This window comes from Miniopterus natalensis, chromosome 5 (genome assembly GCF_054644295.1).
Source record: "Miniopterus natalensis isolate mMinNat1 chromosome 5, mMinNat1.hap1, whole genome shotgun sequence".
Lineage (NCBI taxonomy): Eukaryota > Metazoa > Chordata > Mammalia > Chiroptera > Miniopteridae > Miniopterus > Miniopterus natalensis.
The window spans coordinates 68,053,550-68,080,720 of record NC_142085.1 but is presented as its reverse complement, the minus strand read 5'-3'; the positions used below and the strand labels follow the sequence as shown (position 1 = coordinate 68,080,720).

At 35.7% G+C, this 27,171-nt stretch overlaps 1 protein-coding gene across 1 annotated transcript in view; it reads right to left on the bottom strand.

Moving 5' to 3' along the window:
* The window catches only part of RSPO3 (R-spondin 3), a 75,011-nt gene that overhangs the window by 12,210 nt on the left and 35,630 nt on the right, over positions 1-27,171 (bottom strand). The window contains exon 4 of the mRNA XM_016212895.2: positions 25,198-25,395. Within this exon, the coding sequence (XP_016068381.1) occupies positions 25,198-25,395 (198 nt within the window). The remainder of the gene's footprint in view (positions 1-25,197; positions 25,396-27,171) is intronic.

Sequence of the window (27,171 nt, the reverse complement as noted above, 5' to 3'; positions counted from 1 at the left end):
TCCCTAAGTATATCATAATATATTATCTACTGAATTTTCATGTATATTCCAGGCCCTTTTGCAATTTGTCAGGTGATACTGAACCATGTTTTTATTTTGTGTAATATTAAGAAGAACAATATAGTAGTAATAACTGCATCTATGATAAACTTTTCTTTATAGAAAGTCAAACTTAATTTTGATTTCCTATAAAAATATTAAAAGAGAAAATACAATTCACAGGACAGGTTATTTTCGAGTGGAGTGGGGTGGATAAGACTGGGGCTTCCTGAAGTAGGTTACTGATTCATTTTGTGCACAGAGAATCTCAGAAGCATATGAGGCCCACATATCTGGTCAGCACTGATACCATTGCTCTAAAGACTGTGGTAGCTTTGCCTTTCTCTTTGGCAAGAGCCTTCACACACTAGCTAATCAAAAGATATCTGTTGAAGAAATTAAATGAAAGGATGACTATTGCTCTTTTTTCTTGGTCTCATATTTGTCCTTTTATTTGAGAAGGAGTTGGGGAAGGACAGACATACAGAGAGATGCTTTGGATGCTATTTCCACATATGCCAGCATGCTGTGATTACACAGTATTTCAAACAACTTGTCTAAATGACTCCCATTATTACTGTGGAGTCCTTAGGCAATTAGCCATTTCTGTTCCAATATCGCTTCAAGTGGCTACAGCCCACTCCAGAGAGCTACATTGTGGTCTCAGGGAAATAATTTTGACTTGTCATGCTCTAGAAGATCATCTTTGGGACCAAACCAAAGATGAATAAATTGATTGTTCTAAGATTGCTTAAGAAGAGAGCTTAGAAAGTCCAGTTTGCAAGAGAGGTTACAGAGGATTCTACTCTTTTCTCCTATTTTGAGAAGAAATTGTAATTTTAGAGCAGTTTTGGGGATTCAAAGGCACTAAAAGCTTCACAGAGGTTGGGAGTTTGGACCAGAGTCTAGCTCCCAGCCCAACGCTGAAAATCAGTGGCCTAGCACAATGTTTTTGAGGCTGGAAAATAAGAGGTGGTCAGGGAGAGGGACAGAAAGGGGAGGAGAAGGGCCTTTGGGTGATTGTGAAAGTTTAATGATGGCAAAATAACCTTCTCTTCCAAAAACTGTCTTCTATTGCACGAGTAAATGATGCTTTATCTTGTGGAGTTGGGAATGTAGTCGTCTTTTAAAATAATGACATATAACCCTGGCTCATCAGGGCCCAATCTTGGGGCTTTTGAAGTGGCACTACAGTCTCAGAAGTCTCATTTCCTTTTGAGTTTTGAATGGCTGTGGCTTTTTTGTAATCTGTTGAACTTTGTTTTCAATGGAATTCCCCCCAAATGAAGGGCCATCGGATACGTGATGAAACTTCTAATTTAAGAGGGTGTGGCAGGGGCAGAGATGACATGTGTAGTACAATTAATGGGGAGAGAAAGTGCTAGAAAAAACTTAAGCAAATGAGATGAAATTTAAAGAAATCATGACAATCCCTAAAGGAATGAACTCTGTCTTGATCAGTCTTCATGGAAATGAATAATTATTGCTCAGTTGAGTATTTAAGAATCAAATAAGATGATCTTGAGGATAAAAAAGCCAAATAAAAAATTTTTAAGTGTCTTAAAGGGATAGTTTTTGATAACCCATGTTTTTGGTTTTTTTTCTAAGCAAAGTGAATAATCTTCCTGTGTGCCTGAAGACCATATTGGGGTAGCAAGAGGAATATGTGTGATCACTGATTGTATATAAGCTTGTCCCTTATCTCCAGGGAAATTTTAGGAAAGGGGGTAGTGGTCAGGAGGTGATCAAAAATATTGGGGATTAAAAATATTTAAGGAAATCTGAAGAATTTAAAAATTGGCAGATTTGTCTCTGCTGTGCTAGGGGTTGGGGCAAATAGGAAGGAGAATTCTTTCTTCTCCATGACACCTTGGCCACCCTTAATCACGCACATTTTGGGGCCCTACAAACTCTGTTGGTACTTTTTAGATGCAGAGGCCTTGAGGAGCTCAGCACAAAATGTCTCTTGGGCACCATTCCCTGCATATGAGTAGGTCTGGGTGAGGGTGTATTAATCTGCCCTAACAAAAACTAATACTGGTCATTTCTAAAAACCAGCAAATATTTCAGAGATCACTGAATGATATAATAGATGATTTTCATTGCCACTTACAACACATGGTAAGCAGCTGTATTCTTTATGTGTGTTAATATATTTAACATTTTTTTGTTTGTACACGGACTCAACATATTTACTGTACTAGCTGTTAAATATTTTGAAAATTACTCTTTGCCTATATACATCCTTCAAGATACTTGTCTAAGGTGACTGTCTCCATGAAGTCTTCCCCTATCATTCTCTAACAGATTCCGAATGAGAAAGATCTGAGTCTGATTCTCTGCTAAACCATTTGTCTTTGTCTCTCCTTGGGGTGGTTACTCTTAAGAACTCATTTTTAAAAAATGTGTGCTTAAAAAATATGTGTAACATTAAATGTCAAAAGTCTGAAATGAGTATCAGAAAATGTACATTTTAGACTTGGTTATATTACTTATCAGCAATGTGACCTTAAGCGAAGTCCTTTCTGTGTTTCCGTTGCCACATTTATTAACTAGAATGGGTGATTCCTGTGATTCTCACTATGTGGGGTAGGTGTGAGGAACAAATGATATATAAGTACTTAGAAAATGTAAAGAACTGTGATATAATAACCCCTAAAATGATGAAGATGATGGGCCCTCTGAAAATAGTTGAGTGAAAGATGACACTTTTGGAAATAGAACAGCTTTAATCTGATGAGGGTAAACCTCAGAGGTACTTAATTCCTTCAGGACTTTTGGTGTAAGACCTTAACTCATTCAATTCCATCTGCTTTAGTAAAATTTTGAAAATTCACCTCTTACATTATCTCTCAAATGCGTTACTCCTTCCTCTATCTCATTTAGTTCAAGTGTCAATAACGTCTAGAATGTATTTTTGCAAAGGTCACGTTTTTTTGTTTGTTTCCTGTTGTTTTTCACCTTCCTGTCAAGTTATTACCTCCCTGTAGTGCAGAGGACTGGTCTGTTGTTCCTTTTGGTCTCTTTTTAAAACTCTCTCCAGTGCCAGTTCTCCCACAATTTGGTTAACATGGTTTCAAAGGCCTTCAGAATCCGACTCCAGCCTATTTTATAAGGCACTATTGCTCCTGAATTTGCTCTTGTTATACGTGCCTCATTATTATCTGGTCACATCAGGCTATTTCTTGCTTTTGTGCCTTAGATGCTGCTCCTTAATGGAAAAATTCTACTTGGCCAACAAGAGGTGATAACAATTTAACTCCTCTGTCTTAGAGCACTATACCCGCCCATCTGCTTTGCCATTATGTGTTTCCAGCCCACTCTCCCATGACATTCTGAACCCTCAAATGAATCTCACACATATTTGTATATCTTCCTTGTAATTTCACTTCGAGCATCTAGCACAGTCCCTGGCATACAGCTGCTATTCAATACACAACTTTGAGTGAAAGGAGGAAAAGGCAGAATGCTGAACGCCAGAATTACACAAAGCAAGATGAGTGGCGATACCATAAGGCCTACACAACAAAATAGTTTAGTGACAATTTTACACATAAAAATAGATTTTGTAGTTGGGCATCAATTTATTTTATTAGGTTACTTTTCCTTGGTCAAAATTATATTACTTTGTCTCTTTCTTTATGCTGTTCTTAGTAAAGATGTCCTTGCTTTTTGTGATGATGTGATCTAGTAAATAAAATTGTTCTATATGAGGCATAGTGTCATTACATCATCCCAGCTGGGAGCAGTGAGGATACAAGGCTTACTCACAGTATCATCGCATCCAGCTTCCAATTTCTAAACTTCAGTATGTCCTCTGATTAATATGCACAACACATGCATTCATGCATTAAGGATGATAAATTTATTCATATTTTTCTACAGTTTGTTTATAAGTAAAATTAACTTTCCTTTTTAAATCAGTAAGAGATAGTTAGTATGGAAAGACAGAGAGAATAATGAAAAGACTGGGCAGACTTAACCGACTCTGTCAACAATTTCTCATTGAGGAAACCATCAGTGTGAGTGTCCAGTTCACAAAAATGAGCAATGCCAGTTAATGTTTGTCCTTGGCTTGGTGACCATCAACCTAGGGTCCACTAGGAGAGTATTAGGTAAATTGGGGGCCCTTCAAATTTCTAAGAAGCATGACCTATTTTTCTGGAACAGCTCCATGGTAGGCAGACTAATAGTTTCTCAAAAATGACATTGTCCTAATCCTGGAACCTGGCAAAGGGAATTAAGATCGCAGATATAATGCAAGTTGCTTCTCAGCTGATTTTGAGATAGAGAGATTACCTGGATTATCCAGGCAGGCCCTGTCTAATTATAAAGGTGCTTAAAAGTGGGAGGCGGAAGGGTCAGAGAGAGGTTACGTGAAAAGGATTCAACCTGCCATTTGTGGCTTTGAAGACAGAGGGAGGGGCCATGAGCCAAGGAATATTGGCTCACTCTGCAAGCTGGAAAAGGCAAGGAACTGGATTCTCCCCTAGAGCCTCCAGAAAGAAGCAGCCCTGCGAACACCTTGAGTTTTAGCTTATTAGGCATGTATTGGACTTCTGACTTATAGAACTATAAAATCATAAATTTGTTTTGTTTAACACACTAAATTTTTGGTAATTTATAACAATAAATAGAGCACTAATATGAGCTCAAACTTTGTAACAGTTTTCTTATGTTTCAGTTCATAAATATAGGACAAAAACAGTTTTGTACCACTGTTCAAATGTTCCAGGTAACCTGAATAGGTCATCCTAGTTATGAATAGCACCTAACTTGTCTACACAGAGTGTTAAAATATAAGCACCTTAATTTCCTTTCTGGAAATTTTATTCCAGGAAATTTGGAGAAATTAAATTTATCGATGGCCTGATGCAAAATAATTCATCAAAAGCAGCCAAAGTGTCCGAAAGAGCCACATTTTATTTTTTTTAAGTTCATACCTCTACTACTTATTCAATTCCTATGAGAACCAAAAATTTGTTTTTTTAAGAAAATGATCTGGTTAATTATTAGCCAAATTTTGAAACAAGGTGGATCCACCCCATCTTATTTTTAGATAACATGGTGGATACACTCTCAGTGTCAATTTGTGAACAAGAATTCCTATTAAGCAGAAATTCATCTGGACTATATCATCTGTAAGATCAGCTTTGAGAGAAATGAAAGAATGTGAAAACAGGGAGATTCTTTGAGAATGAAATTATGCCTTTCTCCATGCGCCCACACCAGTGTGGTTACAGAACTTTGGGGAATTTATTCCAATGTTTTCTCTACTCTCAGTGTTCACTGCTTCAGTTCTTCCTATCAGAACCTCCTGAGGTCAGAAAGTTTTGCCCTTTTCAGAGACTTTTTTTCAGCTGGTGAAGGCTTCTGAGCTAACCAGAAATCAAAATGGGATGCTGCATTATGTCAGAACTGCATGTTTAGTCTGCTTTCCTAGAAATAATCAAGAAAAGTTATATGTGAAAAGACACAGATGCTCCTTTCTCAGAAATAGTCTCATTCTTTTGAAGTATAATATGAAAAAATCTAGTTGAAATCTAGAACAATATGCATTTTGTGTAACTACATATATTTTATTGATTTCATTTATAAAAGTTCACAAAATATAAACATCCTTTGGAAAATGCCTATGATTATATATGTAGCATATATATTTATATATATCATTACTATGTTATATGCTATATTTAACCAAGGCAGTAAATGCTTATCATGTTGATGCTGACACTTAGCACAGAATGTGTTTTTTTGAAAATTCATAGGAAATCGATAATTTACTATGTATCCTGACTTACAACTAAGCATACTTGTAGCACAGACTATGTTTATCAGACACCCAATCATTTTAGAAAAGTCTTTGAAGAGGTACCTGAAACTAAGTTGCCCTAAATTTAATCATTTTATTTTTTTAATTACTATGATTATGTGACAAGGGGTATCTGAGAGATATCTGAGAGAATCTCAAGAAGTTGTCTGTGACATTTATAACTGTTGTGTAGCCCAAATTCTACAAAATATCTCTGCTTGTCAACTATATTATAATCTCTTAAAAAATATATAGAGTGAAATATAGCTAGTTAACATTTTGATATTATGATTCAAGACAATGATAAAGACTCTCTCATAGGATGCCTAGCCCTAGAAAAGCAGTTAAGTAAATACCTATTAATACTCAATGAATGCCAGGTTCATTTCTATTTCAGAAATGAGTCAAAGAAGGACTATATCCCACAGATTATGAGACTAATCCTACCATAATAAAATTTACTTCATCATTCTATTTTGGGGGGAAGAAAGGTAACAATAAAACCTCAATAACAAAAACAAAACTTTAAGATCACCATTTGGCTCTCCCTGACTCCCTTCCCTGGACAGCACTTACAATTGACTTTTGAGGAAAAACAAACACATTTGTAAAAAAAGTTTGGCTTCTTGTGAGTTTTTTTCAGTTTACATTTTGTAAAACTTTTCAATTCTTATTTCACCACTTTAGTTTCCCACCCAGCTTTGTTTATGTGTTCCGATAGCTTGTGACATACTCAGTTCTCACCTGATCACTAATTCTAATAGAATATAGAGTTAAGTTCTTATGACTGTGATAAGTTCCACTCACACTGACATGGAACATTTGGTGCCAACCTCAAATCGATTTAAGATTACATTTGCATTCACGTCTTCTTTCTGACAGGGCACTGCCTTCTGCCCCCTCAGGGGAAACGCGTAGCTTCTGGCTGCTGTATGACCTGCCGGGTTTAAGGAAGCAGAACCTCACAGCTGGCAGCTACCAGGCGCGCGTGTCTCTTCTGTGCAGCTGAGATACCGGGTTCTCACTGGTGAGCATTTGACACAAGTGGTAGCTTGAAAGGCTAGGAATTCACATTTGTGATATTTAAGCAGATTTTAGGCTCATTGGCTTATTGCCAGGAATTGGGTAACGTGTTATAGTTTTTAACAATTTGTTAGTTATTTGTTATTCTTTTAAATTCCCAAAGAATGAGAAAAATATCCAGTGGGAACTCTGACGTGAACAATAGACTTAGCAGTCACTTTTATAAGCCATTGGCCATGGCACATCACATAAAAAACCCCAAAGGCAGGCCAATCTTGTGTCAGAATTCTCCCCATTTAGACAAAGACGCTCCCATTAAGGAAGGACCAAGTTCAAAAGAAGTCTTGCTTAACATGTGAGGTTTGAGAATCTTAGTAAGTGGAGGACAGGGGGGAGAAAAGGTAATGTTTATTAGAAATAAAAATGCGCCGCCACAAGGAATCATAGAGATTATCAAGAGTATAATAATTCAGCTATAAGAAATTCATTTTTCCAATAGGTGTCACCTGAGTTAAATGAAGATGAGTTTTAACTTTATTTGAAATTGAATAAAGATATACACCTTTGAGTAGAAAATTTCTTCTTTAAAGTACATCGTTTGTTTTTTCATTGTCCAAACTCTGGATTATCATAAATTCATTTAAAATTACTTTCTGGTGACTCCTAAGATAAAGTGCCTTTATCCCCCCTAGGAATTAAAACACATTGTGCTCTTTAAAAAACTTAATATTTTCATCTGTTTGACCATATCAAAATAGTCATGAAAAATAACCAAACAAGTGGGATTTTAGGGCTCAAAGAAGCTGATAGTAAGCAGTGATATTTTAGGTCTATTCACAAAAAAGAAAAAGAGGAAATTAAGTTCCCTGACACTGGAGCTCCAACCCCTTTTGTAACAGGCTTGTACTTCAGCTTCCTTTTCTGCTTAGTCATTGCTTTAACTCCCACTCTGAGATTAATTGCATGACCCTTGGAGATGAATGATCCTCCACTTAATCTCAGCCAATGCAATCTGGACAACCTCAGGGTTGGTGAGGCTCCTCTTGGGTGGTTTTCATTTGTTTTAAGAACATTAAAGTATCTCATAAATCTATATTTATTATATTGGTGAGTAATCTACTATAATTAAATATGAAATGCTGAAAACAATGTTAAGGTAATGTTGGGGTCACAAACCTCTTTTTATGGTGGTTTCATGGCTACAAAAATACTCTGGAATTTGCTTTTGCATTTATCTCTGCATCTGCTTAACATTACAAAACATCCAGCAGCATATCATTTTCAGATGGGCACTTTATACGTATTTTAAAATAATAGTGGTGTTTTTTGATGATAAATACATAATGCATATAATAAGACAATTTAAGATTAATCTTAGCCTATAGTTAACAATATCCTTATTCAATATAATGTGTTCTCTCTCACCAGTATTATAAAATTCTTGAACTAGTCTTAAAGAATACAGTCTTTAAGAATATCTAGGTTTGATACTAGATCTAGTCTTACTAGTTTTTAGACTGAGACAAGAGACGCAGAAATCAGGCTGAGTAATAAAAAAAAAATCAGCTATAAATCCACGAACGTGGAATTTATGATTGAGAAGGCACTACGATAGGTGTATTAACATTGACCTTTGCAGTATCATCAGGGAGAAGAAAGATTTTTAAGTAGATTCAAAATGGAAACAGTTGTTTTTAGAGGTATTTAAAGTATCAAAAAGTATAAAGCTTTACAGCACTTTATATCATGTATGGAAAAAAATGTTACCGGGCAATACTGTTTGATAACTGAAGCAGTCACCTAACCAATATCCACTTGGCAGGAACAGATTAGCCGTATACAGTTGAAGAAAGTGACAGAATTGTATGTCTTTCAAATACATTCTGTAATTCAGACTGGCAGAGCTCTGACTTCTCTGAATTATCTGGGTATTCAATATTCAGAAGGATGCATTCTCCCACCCCGAAGCCAACAAAATCTAAATACTGTGCTTTGGGACTGTATCTTCAGAGAGGAACTCTATTTTCTAAGTTAGACAAATGGCCATCCCAGAAGGGAAGAGACACTAAGGGTCAAATATAGGGATAAAATTACAAATCAACAAACATGTACTGGAAAAATGTATATGTTGGAGGACAAATGGATTATAGAATGTAAAGGGAATGGCGAAGTGAGCATCGAGTGTTTATAGTAAGCGGGAAAATCACTTTTTTCATGTAAAATGTGATATAAAAATCTATTCACTAGGAAGTTTTAAAATCAAATAAATTTCCATGCATTTGTGTCTAAAGTTAGAGATACAAATGAAAGAAGTCTAAGAGTTCCTCACCCACATGATTTTATGGCTAGTTTAAAAAGTTAAGGTAAAACTGCCCAAAGATAGAAAGCTTCACCATAAATCTAAACACTATTTCTGCCAGACACCCCACAAAGCTGGCTCAGGAGAATTTTACTGAGTACTTCAAATGGAAACCTACTGTATAACTTAGAATGAATACAAACAGATCACAGAATAAGCTTTGTTTTAAAAAATGCGTTGGTGACTATATTTCCAGTTCTCTGACTCCGATGTATTATTTTTAACTACTGTGTAGCACACACATATTTAATCGTTGAGGGGAACGTTCCATTCTATTCATCTTAGAGAATATGGTGGCAGTGAGGTCAACTTGAAAAGCAATGGCCCTCATCTGCCCACAGGACGACAGCAGCTAAATAAAATCCAGCATGGGGCAGTTTCATTATGCATCTATTACCCTGATTTCTTAACATCCCATGTTTCGTTTGCTTTCTTCACACCTCTTAGTCTTTTCCTGATGGGAGCGTATCCACTATTCCAAAACGAAGCTAAATTCAGTGTTCGTAAAAATACACAGGCAATGCCAAAATGACAACCACCAATTTGCTATTTCCATTAGAACATCCTTGAATTTGAAAAAGAAATATTTAATTATGTTTCAAGTGCTTTAGAAGTCTTAATAGACTTTTAGTAGGTTTTACCACATCTTAATTCTAAAAATCTGTATGTAATTTAAAGGAAACATATCCATGTGTTTCTGACTAACTTGCCATTAAGCTTGTTTTGTGAGCTCAATTTCATGCCTCAAAAATATTTAAAAGACTCTTTAAATTTTTAAGCCTTTGCTAAGAGCAAGGTATTACAAACACACCATTAGAAATGGGCAGGCCTTTGATATCCCAAACTAAAGGCTGTAAATAGGTATCAAACAATATTATTACAGGGAATAAATACTCCCATCTTTTTTAAAACAAATAGCTTACTGCCCCCTGTTTGCCACCTTGGAGGAGCATGCTGGACATTTATAATGTTAGAATGAAATTCTCATTCTGTGGTCAGTGTCCCTTGTTTCTAGTAATATTCCAAGGGGAATTTTGCACCATTGCCTTAGCTTCGAGCTCACGTGCCTTCAGCAGATGTCTACAGCAATTGAGAGCAGCATGTGATTTTCCATATAGTCGTGAGTTCCCAAAGAACAAACCCAAAGTCATGCTGCATCTGCTTTCCTTGCACATGCACATTGTGTTCTCTCTTGGAACTCTGTCCACTTGCAGCTTGCCTCAAGCTTGGAAGCCTCCTGGGGTTGGAACTTTGCTCCATGTCTGGCATATCCACTGATTCACATGACACTTAGGAGACCATATATACAGTACTTCATAAATTGAGTTGAAAATCTGAACCTTTGAAATACATTTTTTAGTGAATTTCATTTTTTATGTCTTCAATGTTATTTTATGGTAGTTGGAAGGGGTATTGATTTTCATGACCTTTTAAAAAGCTAAACAAGGATCTTTATTAGGACCCATATCCAAACATAACCCTGTGAAAACTGCACAAAGCACTTAAGAGCCCGAAGGTCACTGACTCTATTGACTGGCAGCGTCTTTGTTTAGACATTACGATACAGCTAACATAACCACTTACTACATTTGAATAGGATGTTGGCAATTTGTGAAAACCAGTTGGGTTTAAAACATCCTTGTGATTTGAGGCAAAAGGGGGACTCATTGGACATTTTGCTCACTAAGTTCAAGTTTGTTTTTTGAAGATCAGAATGGTTGTAAAATATAAAGATAGCAGATTTTGTGGTAGAAATAGAACATTCTCAACTTTATCAGCAACAACAATGGCAATAATAAAAAATAATGGCTAATGCCAACCACATGTGTGGTGGATAAAATTAGAAAAGGTCAGACAAATAGAAATAAATGGTCATGTGGTGAAGTGTTGAAAGAAAGCATGGGAAGGTTGGATTAATAGACTAAAGATCCACGTTCTAGTCCTGATTACTTACACTCAATGCCTCAATTTCCTCATTTTTAAAATGGACTTGATAACAATAATGAAAAGATACCCAGAATATTTAAAAGACTACATAGGCTACATATGCAGCTTGCCAAGATTTAGACAAATCATATTATTAAACCACAGCCCAATTGGAAAGAATTTATGTCAATAGATATGGTTATTGAATTTGAGTAAGGACAGGAAACCCAAGCAAGTTATTTTCCTGTCTTTTGGCTTTTTGTAAGATGATTTGGGGTCCATTTTGTAATTCCCTTAGAAAACTGTTGTTACTACTCCAATAATCAGAAGTTATCTTAATCTTCAATTTAATCATCAGGTTCCCAAAATAATACAACTATGCAACTAAATTACTGTGTCCTAACTTCTTATGTCCAGAGGTGAATAAATTCCCTTCCAGTTGTTATACTATTTAGTGGGAATCCATGGTACATTAAAATTTAAACCAACTCAGGATCTGGATACTATGTTTTAAAAATTTCTGATTATAAAAGCTGTACATGTCCAACAATTTAGTTTTAGACAGCGAGATCAATAGTTAAGGTCACATTAATAATTCATAAGCCTCGTTTCTAGAGAAACCTAGGCTTGTAAAAGAGGCATTTTCGGTTAAATGGATAGATTTTCACGACAATCCAATTTTAATATGATGAATTGAAAATACTTTTATATTTCCTATGAAACTGTGGTGCCTGCAGTTAGAGGATTCTGGATCACATGTTGGTGGTTTTACTCTTTTCATTACTCCAAATACATATATTCAAGCCCTTTGGGTCTTTAACTTTTTTTTTTTTTTTTTTTAATTTAGTATTGCACACACATTTTTAGTTAAGCAATAAACATCTGTCATCTGCCATTTATTAATATTAATTATAAATGGTCAGTGACTCATGGGATCCAAGTAGAGCAGCTGAGATTTTTCTAAATCTGACCTCCTTAGAGTTTATATAAAAAGTGTTCAGAGTACTTCAGCTCTTAGCCAATTTAAGGCTGGTTTGCAACATAGTGTTTTAGATTACACATTTAGCAATCAAAAAGGAGATATAAATGACAGAATTCCTGAAAAAAGGCATTGTACCAGGGTATTAGGTGGGACAAACAAGAAAAGATGGTCTTCAAAATTATATGGTGCCACACGTTGAACATTACTACAAGTGAAAGGTCATGTGTACAGTGTATGTGCTAGGAATGTTACAAAAGTTCACGTCTCTTTTCCATAGAGTTGTTCCTACAGATGACAAATGTGGAAGTGACATTACCATAAATTTGTATAAGTGAATACAGATTTGAGGAGAAAACCCAGAATGGAACAAAGTCCAACATGTTAATGTATCCCCAGAGAGCTAGTGTTCACAGATCCTTACCTCTTGTCACCCTGAACATCCCACAGCTACAGCATAATATACACTGTGACATCTGACATCACCTCTGAGTGATGGCATGGGGGCACACTGGAACATTTTCTCCCGAGATTCAAGCATTTTCTTAAGAAAAAATATTGTGCTTTACTGTAGTAAAGGGTCTGTGGGAATATCAAGTTCAGATTTTATCATCTGAATCTAACTGAAAAACATAAAAGAGATTTTATAAACCATTTTCTTTCATGGTTTCATATAGAATACTCTAGCACAGGGCTGTTGGTTGGTTAGCCCTTACTTCAATACAAGCACTTCTATATTTTTTAATTCTTTTGAGTTGTGGTAAAATGCACATAGCATAAAATCACTTTAATCATGTTTAAGTTCACAGATCCTCAGAATTAAGTACATTCACATTGCTGTGCAACCATCAGCACCATCCATCTCTACAAATCTTTTTGTCTTGCAAAACTGAAACTGTACCTATTAAATAATTCCGCATCCCCCACCCCAGCTTCTAGCAACCACCGTCCTATTGTCTGTCTCCAATAAATCTGACTGTTCTATGTATCTCATAGAAGCAGAATCATTCAGTATTTATCTTTTGGTGACTAGCTTATCTCACTTAGCATCACATTTTTAGGGTTTATCCATGTTGTAACATGTGACATAATATTTTCCTTTTTAACGCTGAATAATATTCCATTGTATACATAGCACATTTTGTTTATTCATTTATCTGGGTAAACAAATGCTATCAATGGCCATTTGGGTTGATTCCTTCTTTTTGCTATTGTTAATAATGCTGCTGTGAACACCGGTATACAAATATCTCTTTGAGACCCTGTTTTCAATTATTTTGGATATATAGCTAGATGTGGAATTGGTGGATCATATGGTAATTCCATTTTTAATTTTTTGCAGAACCACCATGCTGTTTTCCACAGCGGCGCCACCATTTTACATTCCCAACGATAGTGCACAAAGGTTCCAATTCCTCCACATCCTCCCCAACAACGTGCACTTCTATTTTTATCTGTTTTATATATTGGGCTTTGCATAAGATTTCAATAAAGCAGAGGGTTCTGTTACTAAAACCCATTTAAAATGACTTTTCTCATCCAATCTTCTCATCTTGTAAGCATCTGTAGATAGTCCAGTAATGTATTACCAGGAGCAAAGCAAGACTCAATAAAATGTGCATTATAAAGGCTGCTCTTCTCCCTATAAGAAACCTCTTGCCTATCTCTTCCTTACCTTTTTTTTGGTCCCCTTTTTTGATATCCCTCCCCAGATCACCTAAGAGAGTTCTAAGAGGTAGAACTCTCCTAGCCTAAGGCTCAAATCTGCTTTCCAGCATAGCTGGCCCTACGTCACACCAGGCAATGAGAACAAATTCCCTGAGAAAGACCTATTTCATTGAAGGGAGACTCTCTCTCTTCCATTGTAGCATCAAAACATAGCTCAAGTAGGTGGCTCTGTTTGCTGTTTAAAAATAGGGGTGATAAGAAGTGATTCCAAGGAAGAGAAAGCAGGTAAAGGTAGTATGGTGACACATTATTAAATATCTGTATAGTTCCACAAAGTGAATTAGTAACATCAACATAGTTGTCAATGGAAAGCAATTAAACAATATTACAGAAAATACTGTGTCCATAAAGCAGCATGATATAATGGAAACTGCAATGTGCCAGGATTGGGACAAGGTCACTTGGGCAAAGTCATTTAATCTCTTTAGGTGTAGGTGTCATTTGTTGCCAAAAAAAGGACGGGTGAACTATGCATCTCTAAGATCCCCTTTGACTCTCTCACTTTGATGTTTCATAAGTTGCTATTGCTATATAAGAGAAATAGGATTGGTCCTAACATGTCTCTCCTCTTAATTACATTGGCAGAGGCAGAAGTGAGTTTATGAAAGATACAGGGCAAGAAGGCTTCTATGTATGGATCATCATATGTACACATGAATAAATACATTTACACTAGTGTGCCTAGCACTATGTTTAGCACACAACTGTTCAATACATGCTTATTGAATGAACACCCGCACATATAAGATTTTAGTATTTAACAAGTTTTTTAAAAAATCAGCACCCTTGAAGGAAAAGTTGATTTAAAAGATAGGAAAGCCCACTGTAAACATAAATAACAGTAAGAAAAATATTTGCTATACACATGAAAAAAGATTAATGTACCTTCTACATAAAGAGTTCCTACAACTAATTTAGAAATTATTTCATAGAAAAATAGGCAAAGCATATAAATAGCTATCCCATAGAAATACAAATAACTAAAAATCACACGATTAGCCTTACTAGTGGGCAGCAAAATGCCAATAATAAAACAATAGGGCACTATTGTTTAGTTCATCAGATTGGCAAGAGTTTAAAATACTGGTAGCATCCAGTCTGCCAAGTATATAAGAAAACAGGCATTTCTGATACACCACAAATATGAACTGTTAAAACCTTTTTGGAAAGTAATCTGGCAGAACACATTAATATTTATAATGTGCACATTCTTTTATTGATCCATTCAGTGTTTGGGACTCCACTTTGTATTAAATCTCACAATTGTTGGATGCTTACCATGTGCCAGACACAAGTCTAAGAGTTTTATACAAACTCATTAACTCCTCACTACGTAACTCCTCGAGGTAACTGTGGGGTAGTTACTGTTATCATCCCCATTTCACAGATGAGGAAAACAGGGTATCCAAAGGCTAAGTAATTTGCTTAAAGTCATAGAACTGGTTAAAAGCACAACTGAGATTTGAAAACAGGTATATGGTTCCAGAGCCTGTATTCTAAATACTATGTATCAACCCTTACCTCTGATAGAAAATGAGTGCACCAGTTTATTAACATTATAGAGATTTTTATTATAGTAGTAAGAGCAAAATCAGGAGAAAATTTACTATCCATGTTTGCCATTATGGTATATTGTATATTCACTATGGTATGTATACATACCATACCTTGTATACTATTATTAAAACTAAAAATAATGCTTTTGTAAAAACGAAACAAAGAGACAAACAGCTAATCTAGAGTTGAACTACGATGGTTCTGCCTTTCAAACTATTTCAGTACTTTTTTACTTCACTAAACTGACATTGCAAGTATTAAACATATTTTGAAGATTTTTAAACACACAAAAAAACAATGAGCCTATGAGAAGATATTCTTTGAAAATTGAGGAAACCTACAGGCATGGCAGGGAAAGATGATAAGGCAAGATGCTAAACAGGAAGAGGGGCACCAAGGCACATAGTAGGAAACCAAAGGGCTGAGAAAGAGAAATTACACTTAAAAACTCCTTTTCCTGGACATTTCAAAGCAAAATTTGACACACTGAATAAGTGTAAATCCACCATAGTTCCTATGAAATACTTTAGTAAACTGTGTCTTAGCTATTGAAACAAATCTGAAATAAAACCAAATTATTTTATGATTTTGGTGTTGCATGGAAAATGGATATGTATCATATCTGATATTTATAGTGCATACTTATTATTCTGAGGGATGTTTCACTATCATATGTCCATATTCTATAAAAAATAATTGGCAAATTAGCATTCTACTAATTACATTGTATGCATACATTTCTGTCTGCCTTATTTTTGGAATTAGCAATTATTCATATTTCACAAGTATGAATTTAGTATGTTGATATATTTTTTTAGTATGTTGATATTTTCTTGCCAAAAATGTGACATTTTATAATACATCAGTAAAAAACAAGTAGCACCATTGCTTCTAAACTTCTAGATTTCATATGATGCAAAAGTAAAAGGAATATCTCATTTAAAATGCACGTTGTGCACTGAGATATAAAATGCAATTGGACTCTGTTCAGAAACTCTTTCCTAAATCTGATTCTTTGCAAAAATAGGAAAAGCAGCCTTTTCTCGCAGAAACAACAAATAAACAAAACAACCCTTTACAAGGCAAATTTCTCAATTATGGCAGCCTGGGCTCACAGAGGCTAGAGTTATGACCGGGTGGTGTATACACAGTATAAACACAAGAGTTCAGTAATTAGGTTTGAGTTAATTTTAACGTTCCAGTGGCCTGGTACATAATCAAGCAAAAGGTCATTACCCACACTGGTACATTTCACACAGAACACTCAGCACTAGAAATGGAAATGGACGTGTCTTTACTTAAGCTTGCACGAATCAGCCCCAGAGACCACTCACATGAGCGGTGGATTCTTTTCCTATTCATTTCAGAGCCAGTTTACTCCCATAAAAATGTTTCTAGCAAACCAGAGAAATCAGGAAAAAAGTAAAATAAATAAAGATTAAAATATTCTTAGCATTATGCTGTCTGTGCATGACTCTCTAGACTAAAATAGATGGGAAAAAACTTTAGTTACTCCTCACTTAAATTTTTCCCCATAAATAATATTGGGAAGAATTATAGAAAAGTATATGCTTCTGAATTTTGTAAAATTTGAATATTTTTCTTGGAAGGGTGTCATTTGCAACTGTTGTTTTGTCAGCCTAGCCCCCTTGTTTCTACATAGACTTGCCGCTCAAAATGGCCCATATGTTCCTTGGCTTCAACCAGGGGCATGCAGCTTAGGCAGACGAACCATAGTAGCCCAGTGCTCCTGCCTCGGACTGGATCAGGGGTGGACACGAGATCCAAGCAGGGTCAATTTGAGTCCATTCATGAGATGGGGTGAATGAACACTGAAAGAGAGAGAGAACTATCCTTTTGGATTGAGAGCAATGTGGATAAAGACTTAAAGCCGCCCAGAGCCAGCTTTCCCCCGAGTGGAGAAAGGCTCTCTGCGGCAGGGAGACCAAGGCCAATAAACAATCAGAAACAGGCAGGATGAGTTGAAACGGCGAGAGAGAGCCAAGTGATATTGTTAAGCATTTAGAGCAAGCTGTTCTTCAAGCCAATAGTTTTCTTTTGGCTTAAGGTAATTTGAAATCTGTCATTTTCAACTAAAATGTCTGATGAATATGGGGGGGGGCATTAACAGTGAGCTTGGTGAAAAAGGATTATTTATGGGGGATAACTACTGATATATTGTTTTTCTGTTCAAGCAATAATTACATATATTTGGAAATAATATATTTGGAGAAACTGAAAGACGGGAAAATTATAAAACAGCATTTCCAGTTTAGGACATGAAAAGTGGGGTGCTTTAAACAAAAGTTAAAAGGAGTAGAACTCATCATCCAACATTCTCTTACTATCTAAAGTACTGTTTCTTCCTTTGTAAAAACACACTCAATAATTGATACAGGAGATGTTGTGTAAGAGATTGTTTCTATTGTATTTTCCAATCTGTAAAAGGCAGAGTAGGAATAATAAATAAAAGGCCAGGCCAAGATACCTTCATACACTTAACAAATACTTACTAAAGCACCGGTTATGTGCTAGACACTATTAAGTGTCTATGATATAAAATGAACAAAAGAAACAAGCCAAAAAAAGTCCGTGCCATTGTGAATCTTATATTTTAGATGTTGGCATCATCGTTTATGTCAGCCCAAAGGTAAGGAGCATCAGTGATCGGCTCACTTGTCACATATACCTGTGTGGACAGTTTTTATCTTTGCAATTTGCTCCATGAGTAGCTGAGGTCGTCACGAGAGTTTGCTAAGACATTTACAAAGGCATTTGTTTAGCCTGGCAAAAATGAAATATCTCTGCATACTTTCTGTTTTGGTGTCAAGGTGAATATACGTCTTTCTTTCTGTAACCACCATGTTGATGTGCTGATATATGTCTTCAAGATGGTTAAGTAGGGTTAAAGATACAGCTTGTGGCTGTGGAGCAGAGCTGAGTTAACGGGCCCTTTGGAGAAATGACCCCAGGACCTTGGCTTCCTTTGCAGCCTATTCTAGCCAGCTGAGATCCCTGCCAATTAGGAGGCTTCCCTAGAGAGAGACTGGGAGAGCATCAGCATAAATTTAAATTTTGGACCCCCAAGTATAGTTTCCAAAAGGGCCTTCTTGTCCTTTGCTAATTACTAAGTAAACATTTCTCCAGCAAAAAGACACTTCCTCCTTTCATGCTCCTGTCCTCTTTCCCACCTCCCTAATACAGTCACTCCTTGAAACTGCTGGTGTTGCTGAAACCTCTTTGGCAGAGAAGACATCCCACAGTTGAAGGCACAAAAGAATTATTCTTTCCATAGATCATTATCTTGTTCTCCTTTTATCTACTCCAGCAACTTCTTCATAGAAGCGTTACAGACTAACTTTGTAGATTGTTGCAGCCCGGCAGAGAGGGCTGGAGACCTTGTCCTTAGGCCTCCCAAGAGGTGTGACCAAGCAAATACAACCAGGTTACAATTAAATTCTGTGATATCGCTGGAACGGAACATTCTCAAACTTGTTTACATTAAAACTATCATTTTCAGCATCATGAATGGGAATGCAGCACTCAAATGATTTAATCCTTATGTATTACAGTCAAAGCAGACCCCGGATAGAATGAAGTGCATTTTTTCACTGATGGACAAATCCAAACACAAAGTTTCTAGCACAGTGCCTGGCACCAGTAGGCTATTATTATTAACACGGACAGAATGGGTGTAAATGGCGCATTCTGCAAAACCTCTTAATCCACTATGTTTCTGTTCCATTCTGTATGTTTTCCTCTTTCCATTTAATCTTCAATTCAGTCCCCTTTACTTTTTGTTTATTTTTTTTTCTCTCTCTCTCTCACATACAGACACATTTTTAACTTTTTCGAATGGCCTTACCTTCTCATTATGGGCTCATTGTTTTATTTACTTTTTTTACTCTGCTATGAATGTATTGGGGTGACATTAGTTAATAAAATTATATAGGTTTCAGGTGTACAATTCTATAATACATCATCTGTATATTGTATTGTGTGTTCCCCACCCCAAGTCAAGTCTCTTTGCATCACCATTTATCTCCCTTAGAGCCTCTTCAAGAGAAACTGCTTTTCCTCTCCCTCTTCAAACCTTATAGAACCCATAGCCACTGTGATAATAGAAACATAGCCCAGTTTCCTTAGTCTTCAGCCAGCCAACCACATAAGGTTAGCCCAGACAGAACTGCACAGGGCATCTCAGCTTAAATCGCTCATTCACATTTATTGTCATTTATTTTTATTTTTTGTATATTGTTATTTTTGTCTTAAGCCTCTATGTTTTGAGGTCATTTGTTATGCAGCGAAAGCTAACTGAACAACTTTACTTTCGTGCACAGGATCTAAACAGTGGTAAAATCATTGTTTGCTTAGCGGCTGAATAATGCTTTGTGTACCTCAGCTACCACTCTATTTAATAAACTGACCCATGTGTGTTATGCCAAAAAGCATTAGAAACTCATAAACATCACAAAAAATCTGAGAAAATACAGGCATTTGTCTAGATAATTTATTATAAAGATGGTTTTAGAATAGGAATGTTGAGGTACACATCAACACAGCCGAGAAACCTAAAAATGATTATTCTGTCACATGGCAAGGAGGCGACTGCATGGATAATGGTAACACAGTGTTTCTCACCATGAATTCTGACCACCATGAATAATGTCCCCCAGATCTTAGAATGCCTACAAAATTGAGATAATATGAATTTGCTATTTATTAGAGAGATAACTGATGGTTGAATTTTAAAAAAATGGTATAGTACCTAGGATTGCAAGGCATGAAATAAAAGGCTTCTTATTTTCTGCTGAGCTTTTTCATTAAAACTGAGACATTTAAGAATATACAACGGGATTGTAAAATAGCCTTTAAGATTAGGGAACATCTCCCTGAGAGCAAAAGGTGTTATTTACTGCAATGGACTACCTTTCTTGGAGGTTTTAACATAGCTGAATATTTTAAATTAAAAGAAAATTAATTTTTAATAAAATTAGTTATTTTTATATTGATTGGGGGAAAATTATTTTCCCCTCTGTCCCATCATCTTGTCCTTGTTACCAAGGGTTCACACCATGTACAGGTTTTTGTTGGTGGCAACCGGTCCTCCCCAGAATCTGAACAACCCACCCACTTGGGTGGGAACTGCCTAGAACTCAAGGAGTGATAACAAAGGCAGATTGTTGAGTTTATATGAGGGTTTCTCCTCCTTGGCACCAGCAGATAATTTTTGTTGCGTGGGGTTGTCCTGTGCAATGTAGGATATTTAGCAGCATCCCTGGTCTTTACCCACTAGATTCCTATAGCATTCCCTTCCCCGAAATTGTGATCATCAGAACTGTCCCCTGGGGAGCAAAATCATGCTGGTCGAGAACCACAGTCTCTAATGCTATTATTATCTCAGCTCTGCACTTTTCCAAATTTCCTCTGACCTATGTCAAAGGGCTAGTCCACTGATTGGGTATAAAGAAAGACCAGAAAACTCCCACCCTCCAGTGCTTAAACAGGATGCATGCCTGCAGGCCAGCTGGTCTTCCTCCATGAAGGGAAGGTGGGGAGAGACATTATCTACATACTCTAAGCCAGTTGGCATCCTACAGTTTTGAGCTAATGAATCCATCTATTTGGATTTTGAAAACTGTTCAGAAAATATTGGCTAAATATCTTGTTTTGAATTTGAATGAATATTTAATATAAATCCTTCCTGTAGAAACTCAACTACTCATCACTAGAATAGTTGTTATAAAGATTCTAAGAAGTAAACTAACAAACAGAAGAGGATACCTAGGAACCAAGAAGACTCTTTTTTTTTTTCTCCTTGATTTTTTAAAACTGTTTTTGCTGTAATTTTAAATATAGTGTTCATGATAAACAATGCATATTTATATATTTATAATAGTGGTATTAGAAGTTGTGATTAATAGCAATTTATAAGTTAACATATAACACATTTCCTTTGTGCAAAACCTACTAGACTTTATTACTTTACTTTTAATTTAGGGAAGGCACAAAAGGCAACCTGCAATATGTTCAAATAATGCAATAATTCCCACACTGTTTCTCCCCTGGAAATGTATCTGGACATTTTATTCATTTATATTTTAATGGATTCCTGTTCTCTTTCTCTGGTGGGAGGGATATTATTTCTTCTCTACACCAAGAAAGTAGACCCAACTCTATTTCTTCTGTGACTACTCTTCTCTTCTGTTTCTAGCCCAAGATCATGCATTGCATGTTATTAATTAGTATGTTCTTCATGCAATTAGCCAAGGAACAAAATTTCTTTGTGAATTGACTAAAAACCCAATATCTATATGACATTTTCTTCAGTCAATTAAAGGAATGTAAAAATGAATAAGAAACATGTTTAGGGGTCCTCCTTCCTCTGCCTCCCCGCAACATACACAAATCATCTTTTTGCATCAAATGCAGACATACATATATTTCATTGTCCTGTTTCACTTCCCTTTATCTAAGATGGTTACACCTAGTAAATCAAAAGAGTCAATGAATATAAGTTGACAACTATTGAAAGTGCATTTTCTCCTTGTTTACTTCTATTTCAATATATTGTTTAAATACATATATGGTAGTCTACTTGTTAGCCTTTATAATCTCTTAAAATATGCTACATATATTTGACATTTTAGATACATCATTCATTTGAGATAAGCTCAAGCTAGAAATTATTGCAAAGGCAATAACTTAGTAAAGCTAATACTTGATGGAGAAGTTAAGATTGATTAAAGGGTAGCATTTCAGGTAAAGGGAAATAATCCTAAATGGTACAAAAAAGTAGTACATCAGATAAAAATTCAGATTTGGGGCTACAGAAATTGCATTTTTCTTCACAGGTTCATTTGCTATAACCATTCTAAACATGAGAAGAATGTTAGTAAAGAAAAATGTGTGTGTGTGTGTATGATTAGTAAACAATTTTTCAAATATATATGTGCATCTCACAACTAGAATAACCCATTGATACTAAAACCTAGTTCCTTCTATTCAGTGTCTTTGTGTACATTTTGAAAAGTCATTTCTGGATCTTATCATTCTTCCCCGGAGACCCTGCCTTTGGCAAGTACAACACAGCAGAAAAAATCCTCAACACATGCTCTACACCTTTTCCAAATATGACTTATCTACCTCTGTCTATTGTTAACCTCTTAGGCAGGGATAATAGATGTAAGTTTAAATACAAGATTTTCAGGCCAAATTTTATTTTAAAAAGCCTTATCTTTTAGCTAACTCCCCAGAAATGCTCCAGCCATGAATCTAAAAGATCTTATTAATCTATAAGTGTTTAAGAGCAGCTCCAATAATAACTATTCTAGTGGTAGAAGAAATCATGTCTTTCTCACCTTATTTTGCTTATCTTTAACACTTTATTACATATATATATGTATATATATGCACATTGACACATATACATAGAAAATCTCAGAGCCTAAATGAGAGCATTCTGGTTAATATTATCTTGATGTGATGTAGTGGTCTGTCCAGAGGTCATAAATACTTCCCTATTTGGTTTCTCTGTGTTCAAATAGGATATTTTATAAATTACCATTAAAAGAATATAAGAAAAAACTGTTAGGTTAGAGAAGTAAGGAATGAAGGAAGAACTGATTCCCTTTCTATCTTAAATTTTTAGGCTACTTGAGAAAAATTTCTGACAGACGTAAAAAGATGGGTGAAGGTGAATAAAAGTGAAACTAAATCTTGTATTTATTGTAAGTGCAATCCACATTTCCTACTTCGTTGTCTATGCATTATGAAATTTGAAAAAGAATAAGCCCATACATTTTTATGGTTGTATAAAGTTCCTTTGTAAATATAAAATGTCAACATATCCTATCAGAGGAGAGGAAAAAAAGACCAGAAAGAAACTTTTAAGCCAAGCTTATGTCACAGGTTACTATTTTTAAACTTCTTGTGACATTATTTGTCTTATCCATTCTTAGTTTTAAAAACTGACACATTTAATGTTAATGTTTAAGTCAAGTGCTAGCAAAATATATTAGAAGACCACTTTCTCAAATAAAAAAATAAAATGTAATTAGTATCGTAATTAAAATTTTCTATCGAATAAGATTTTTTTCACTTATATTTGAAAAACCAAGTATACTGAATACTGATTAGTAATGTAGGATCTTTGTAGGAAGACTAACATGAATAAAGTCCACCTGTAAGTCATTAATTTTCAGGAAACTTTAGTAAACATAAGTAAATATACGGCTATGGTAGCTTACCAACAAGTAGAGTGAAGAAATATTTGATTTCCAAATCCAACTTTTAAAATCTAAGATGTTTTAAATTAATTGGTAACAAATGCCAGAAAAGCCTTTTTCACCAGCCAACTTTCATTCCTTAAACCTAGTTTTAATCAAAACCTCTTACAAATTTGCAAAAGCTTGAAGTTCCCTTTAAAATAATCCATGTCTTCAATTTTATCACATTAACTACTTGATGACTAATGACAACAGGCTTTATACATTCTGATGATGACCAGTTCATTGGGTATAGTGAAAGGCATTGCAATGTACAGGTGACCCAGGTTCTTTCTTATATGAGCAATATTCAAGTTTGCACAGCACCTCTTGTGTGTGCCTGTTGAATTTGCTCACACACATATAATCTCCCTTAATATACAATATTGCTATGATTTGTTTAAACATTTCAACCCTCCACAGGGCTCTGAGTGAACCTTCAGGATAGAAAATGTATCCTACTCAGTTGCGAATCTTCAGGGCTTAGCACTGCATGTGACCATAAAGTAAAAATTCATGAAATGATCTTGAATGAATGAATGAACAAAGAATGAAATAAGCAAAGGAAGCTCAACTACAGAGGCAGCCAAACTCCTTTCAAGGACAGTCAATTGAGGGAATGATTTATTGACTCATTAGATAACTACCAATATTTATATGAAGCTACATAACATATTGGTAGACACTGGTGCTGAAGACATTAGTGAGAAAGATGAAAAAATCAAACTTTAAAGACCAACAACTTCTAGATATATTTAATCACCTTAAAACACTGTATTAAATGGTATATTTATTTCTCCTTGGCAATCATAAGATTTCAGAACGAGCCCTGACACAGTTATTTAATACTGACCTAATAGGTTCTGTAGTCTGGTACATAAAGTTAGTGTAATATGAATAAAAATTGGAAGATAATATGTCATTAATGTTGGTATTATATAAAATATTGCTTGCTTCTTTACCTCAAATGTAAAGTCTGTGTTAAAAACATATATCCATTTAAATATTTTTAAGATCCTATGTTACCTGTAAGATATGTTTAGCTACAAAAGCTTACACCCTAACTGCAATACTTGGGTTTGCAGGCAATGAAGAAAAGAATAAGTTTGTTTTCTGGTGTCCCTTTGCCATGGTCTCATACCACATGGTATTAGGCCTTGCGTTTATGAGGCTCTCCGAAAGTTTTCTAGGCACTAGGAAGGTGGAGTGGAGGGGAGCTAATCCACCGCTTCCCCCGAAACAGCCTAAATTCCCATGACGCAGCCTCCCTCCTTCATCAGGAGTCAGTGAGCACCCTTCTACAGCACTTGAAAGTTCTGATATCAGCTCCATTTAAAAAAATGACACATCTGTGTTCTGTAATTTACAGCCAACATATTCTTTGGTTGGTACACATTTTAGGGCTTTAGACACCAGTGATAATGCTAAATGTGTCCTAAGAAGTAAAGTGAAATTTGCATCAAATTATGACATTTCAAACAAGCACAACTTTTTAGCATGACTGTACCTCGTTCCCCCTTCTGACACTTCTTTCTTTGCACTGTACACTTCCTTGTCTCACTGGTTGGGGGACACAGGTTACCCTTTGCTGACGGATGCTGAGTGATTTCTCGGACCCTGGTTTCGGTCCCTCTTTTGAAGCCGCATGTTTTTCCTTTCTTCATGCATGGACTCCAAGGGCCCCATTCACTGGCCTCGCAGTGCACTGGAACAGAAGAGCAGAAACAGCCTCAGCGGGCTCGCAAATGTTTTCACGATTGTTAAATAAACAAGGTTTGCCTCCATCAGTACCTGCCCAAATTCTGAGCAGCAATCCTGCTAAACAACGTTGGGCAAGATGACAAAGATAAAACAAAGGGAAAGAAAAGACAGGAAGAGAGTGTTTTCAGTTTTTTAGTACTCACATTATCAGGTAAACTCATTCTTGCATTAGGCTTTCTTTTCACTTTAGATTTGATTAACCAGCAACTAATACAATTCCTCACAATTAACCAATGTTTTACACTTTCCGAGCACTGAACAATTATTAATTGACCCTGACCATAACTTGGTAGAATAGTCACTATTATGTGTCTGATTCCCAGACTGTAGTGTACAACAGAACCCCCAGGAGCGCTAAAACACAGGACGCTGCGCCTCACCCCATGTTTCTGATTCAGCCACCTGGGATGGGGCCTGAGAATTTGCATTTCTAACAATACATGCAATACCTGTTTGCAGGCACTGAGAACACCTTGAGAACTTCTTTGCTACATACAGAAGGGTAAAGCGAAAAATGAATCCAGATCCTTAGCCTACAATTCACTCCGTCTTCTACTTCATTGGTCTTGAGTACTTAAATATTGTCATTTATTAATGGATATGGCTCAGGCATGGAAACATCTATTTTAAATGAATTCTCTGTCAATTTCAGCTGATAGTCTGCTTCTAAAATTAACTTGATGAGTGATTCCTAAGATCAACTAATGGACTTTTTCTAAAGCTTCTTTTGTAGAGTTGTTCCATTTTCTTTATGTATTAATCCTTACCTTTCAGTCATGGCTTTTCAAGGTCAGATTTTTGCACTGCTAATGAATATAAATATCTGAAAGGTGCTATTTTTATATTTATGTCCATAAAACCTCCTAACTTACAACAACTGTAACAGCTTGCAACAGTAACTCTTTCAGATGACATAAGACTCCAGTCCCACAAAAACAAGTTTCCAGTAAATTTTCTTGCTGCCTTCTGATTTAAAGAATCCTTACTTTAGGACAGAATGCTGTATTTCATACAACCTCAAGAAATAGAACCTAAATGTTTTAGAAATTTAAATCCGTTTGCTATACATTTTTTTCACATGCTTTTTCGGTCGCAGATATCTTAATGCAACACAGAACTAAATGGAAATGATTAGATAAGTGAATTTAAGCTTCTATGAACTCAAATGAACTTTATTGAACCACTTTCAAAATAGTCTTCATGCTCAGTTATACCATTATTAGAGCAACCAAGTCACTTAATGATACCATAATCTCTTGCCAGCTAAGGAAATATCTTCCATCCCAATATTAATCATTAAAAAGCAGTGGGTTTTGAGCACAACAAATAAAAAGGCCGCCAAGAAAGCACATGGAAAAATAAAAATCAAAGTTTGTGAGCTATCACTTTGTCTAGTATTCATTTAATGCCAGAACTAAGAGGACTAAATGAGAAAAAAATTATATGATGTGGAAGTGAACAGAACTTTGGTGCTTTTTAACAATAGTAAAGGTGGTCTAGGCAAATGAATACCTAGACTTCAGGAAAACATTAAAAAAATTACTAGCTGTGAGTCCTTAGATGACAAATGGTTCTAACATTGAAATTCTAATAATGATATTAGATAATTCTGTTGAGAAAGGAGAGAAAATATTCAAAACTAGTGGGTTCAGATAGTAAAAAGCTCTAATAAGATGGTATATTTAAAAACCTTGAGGGAAGAAGGTTTTCTTAGAGAAAT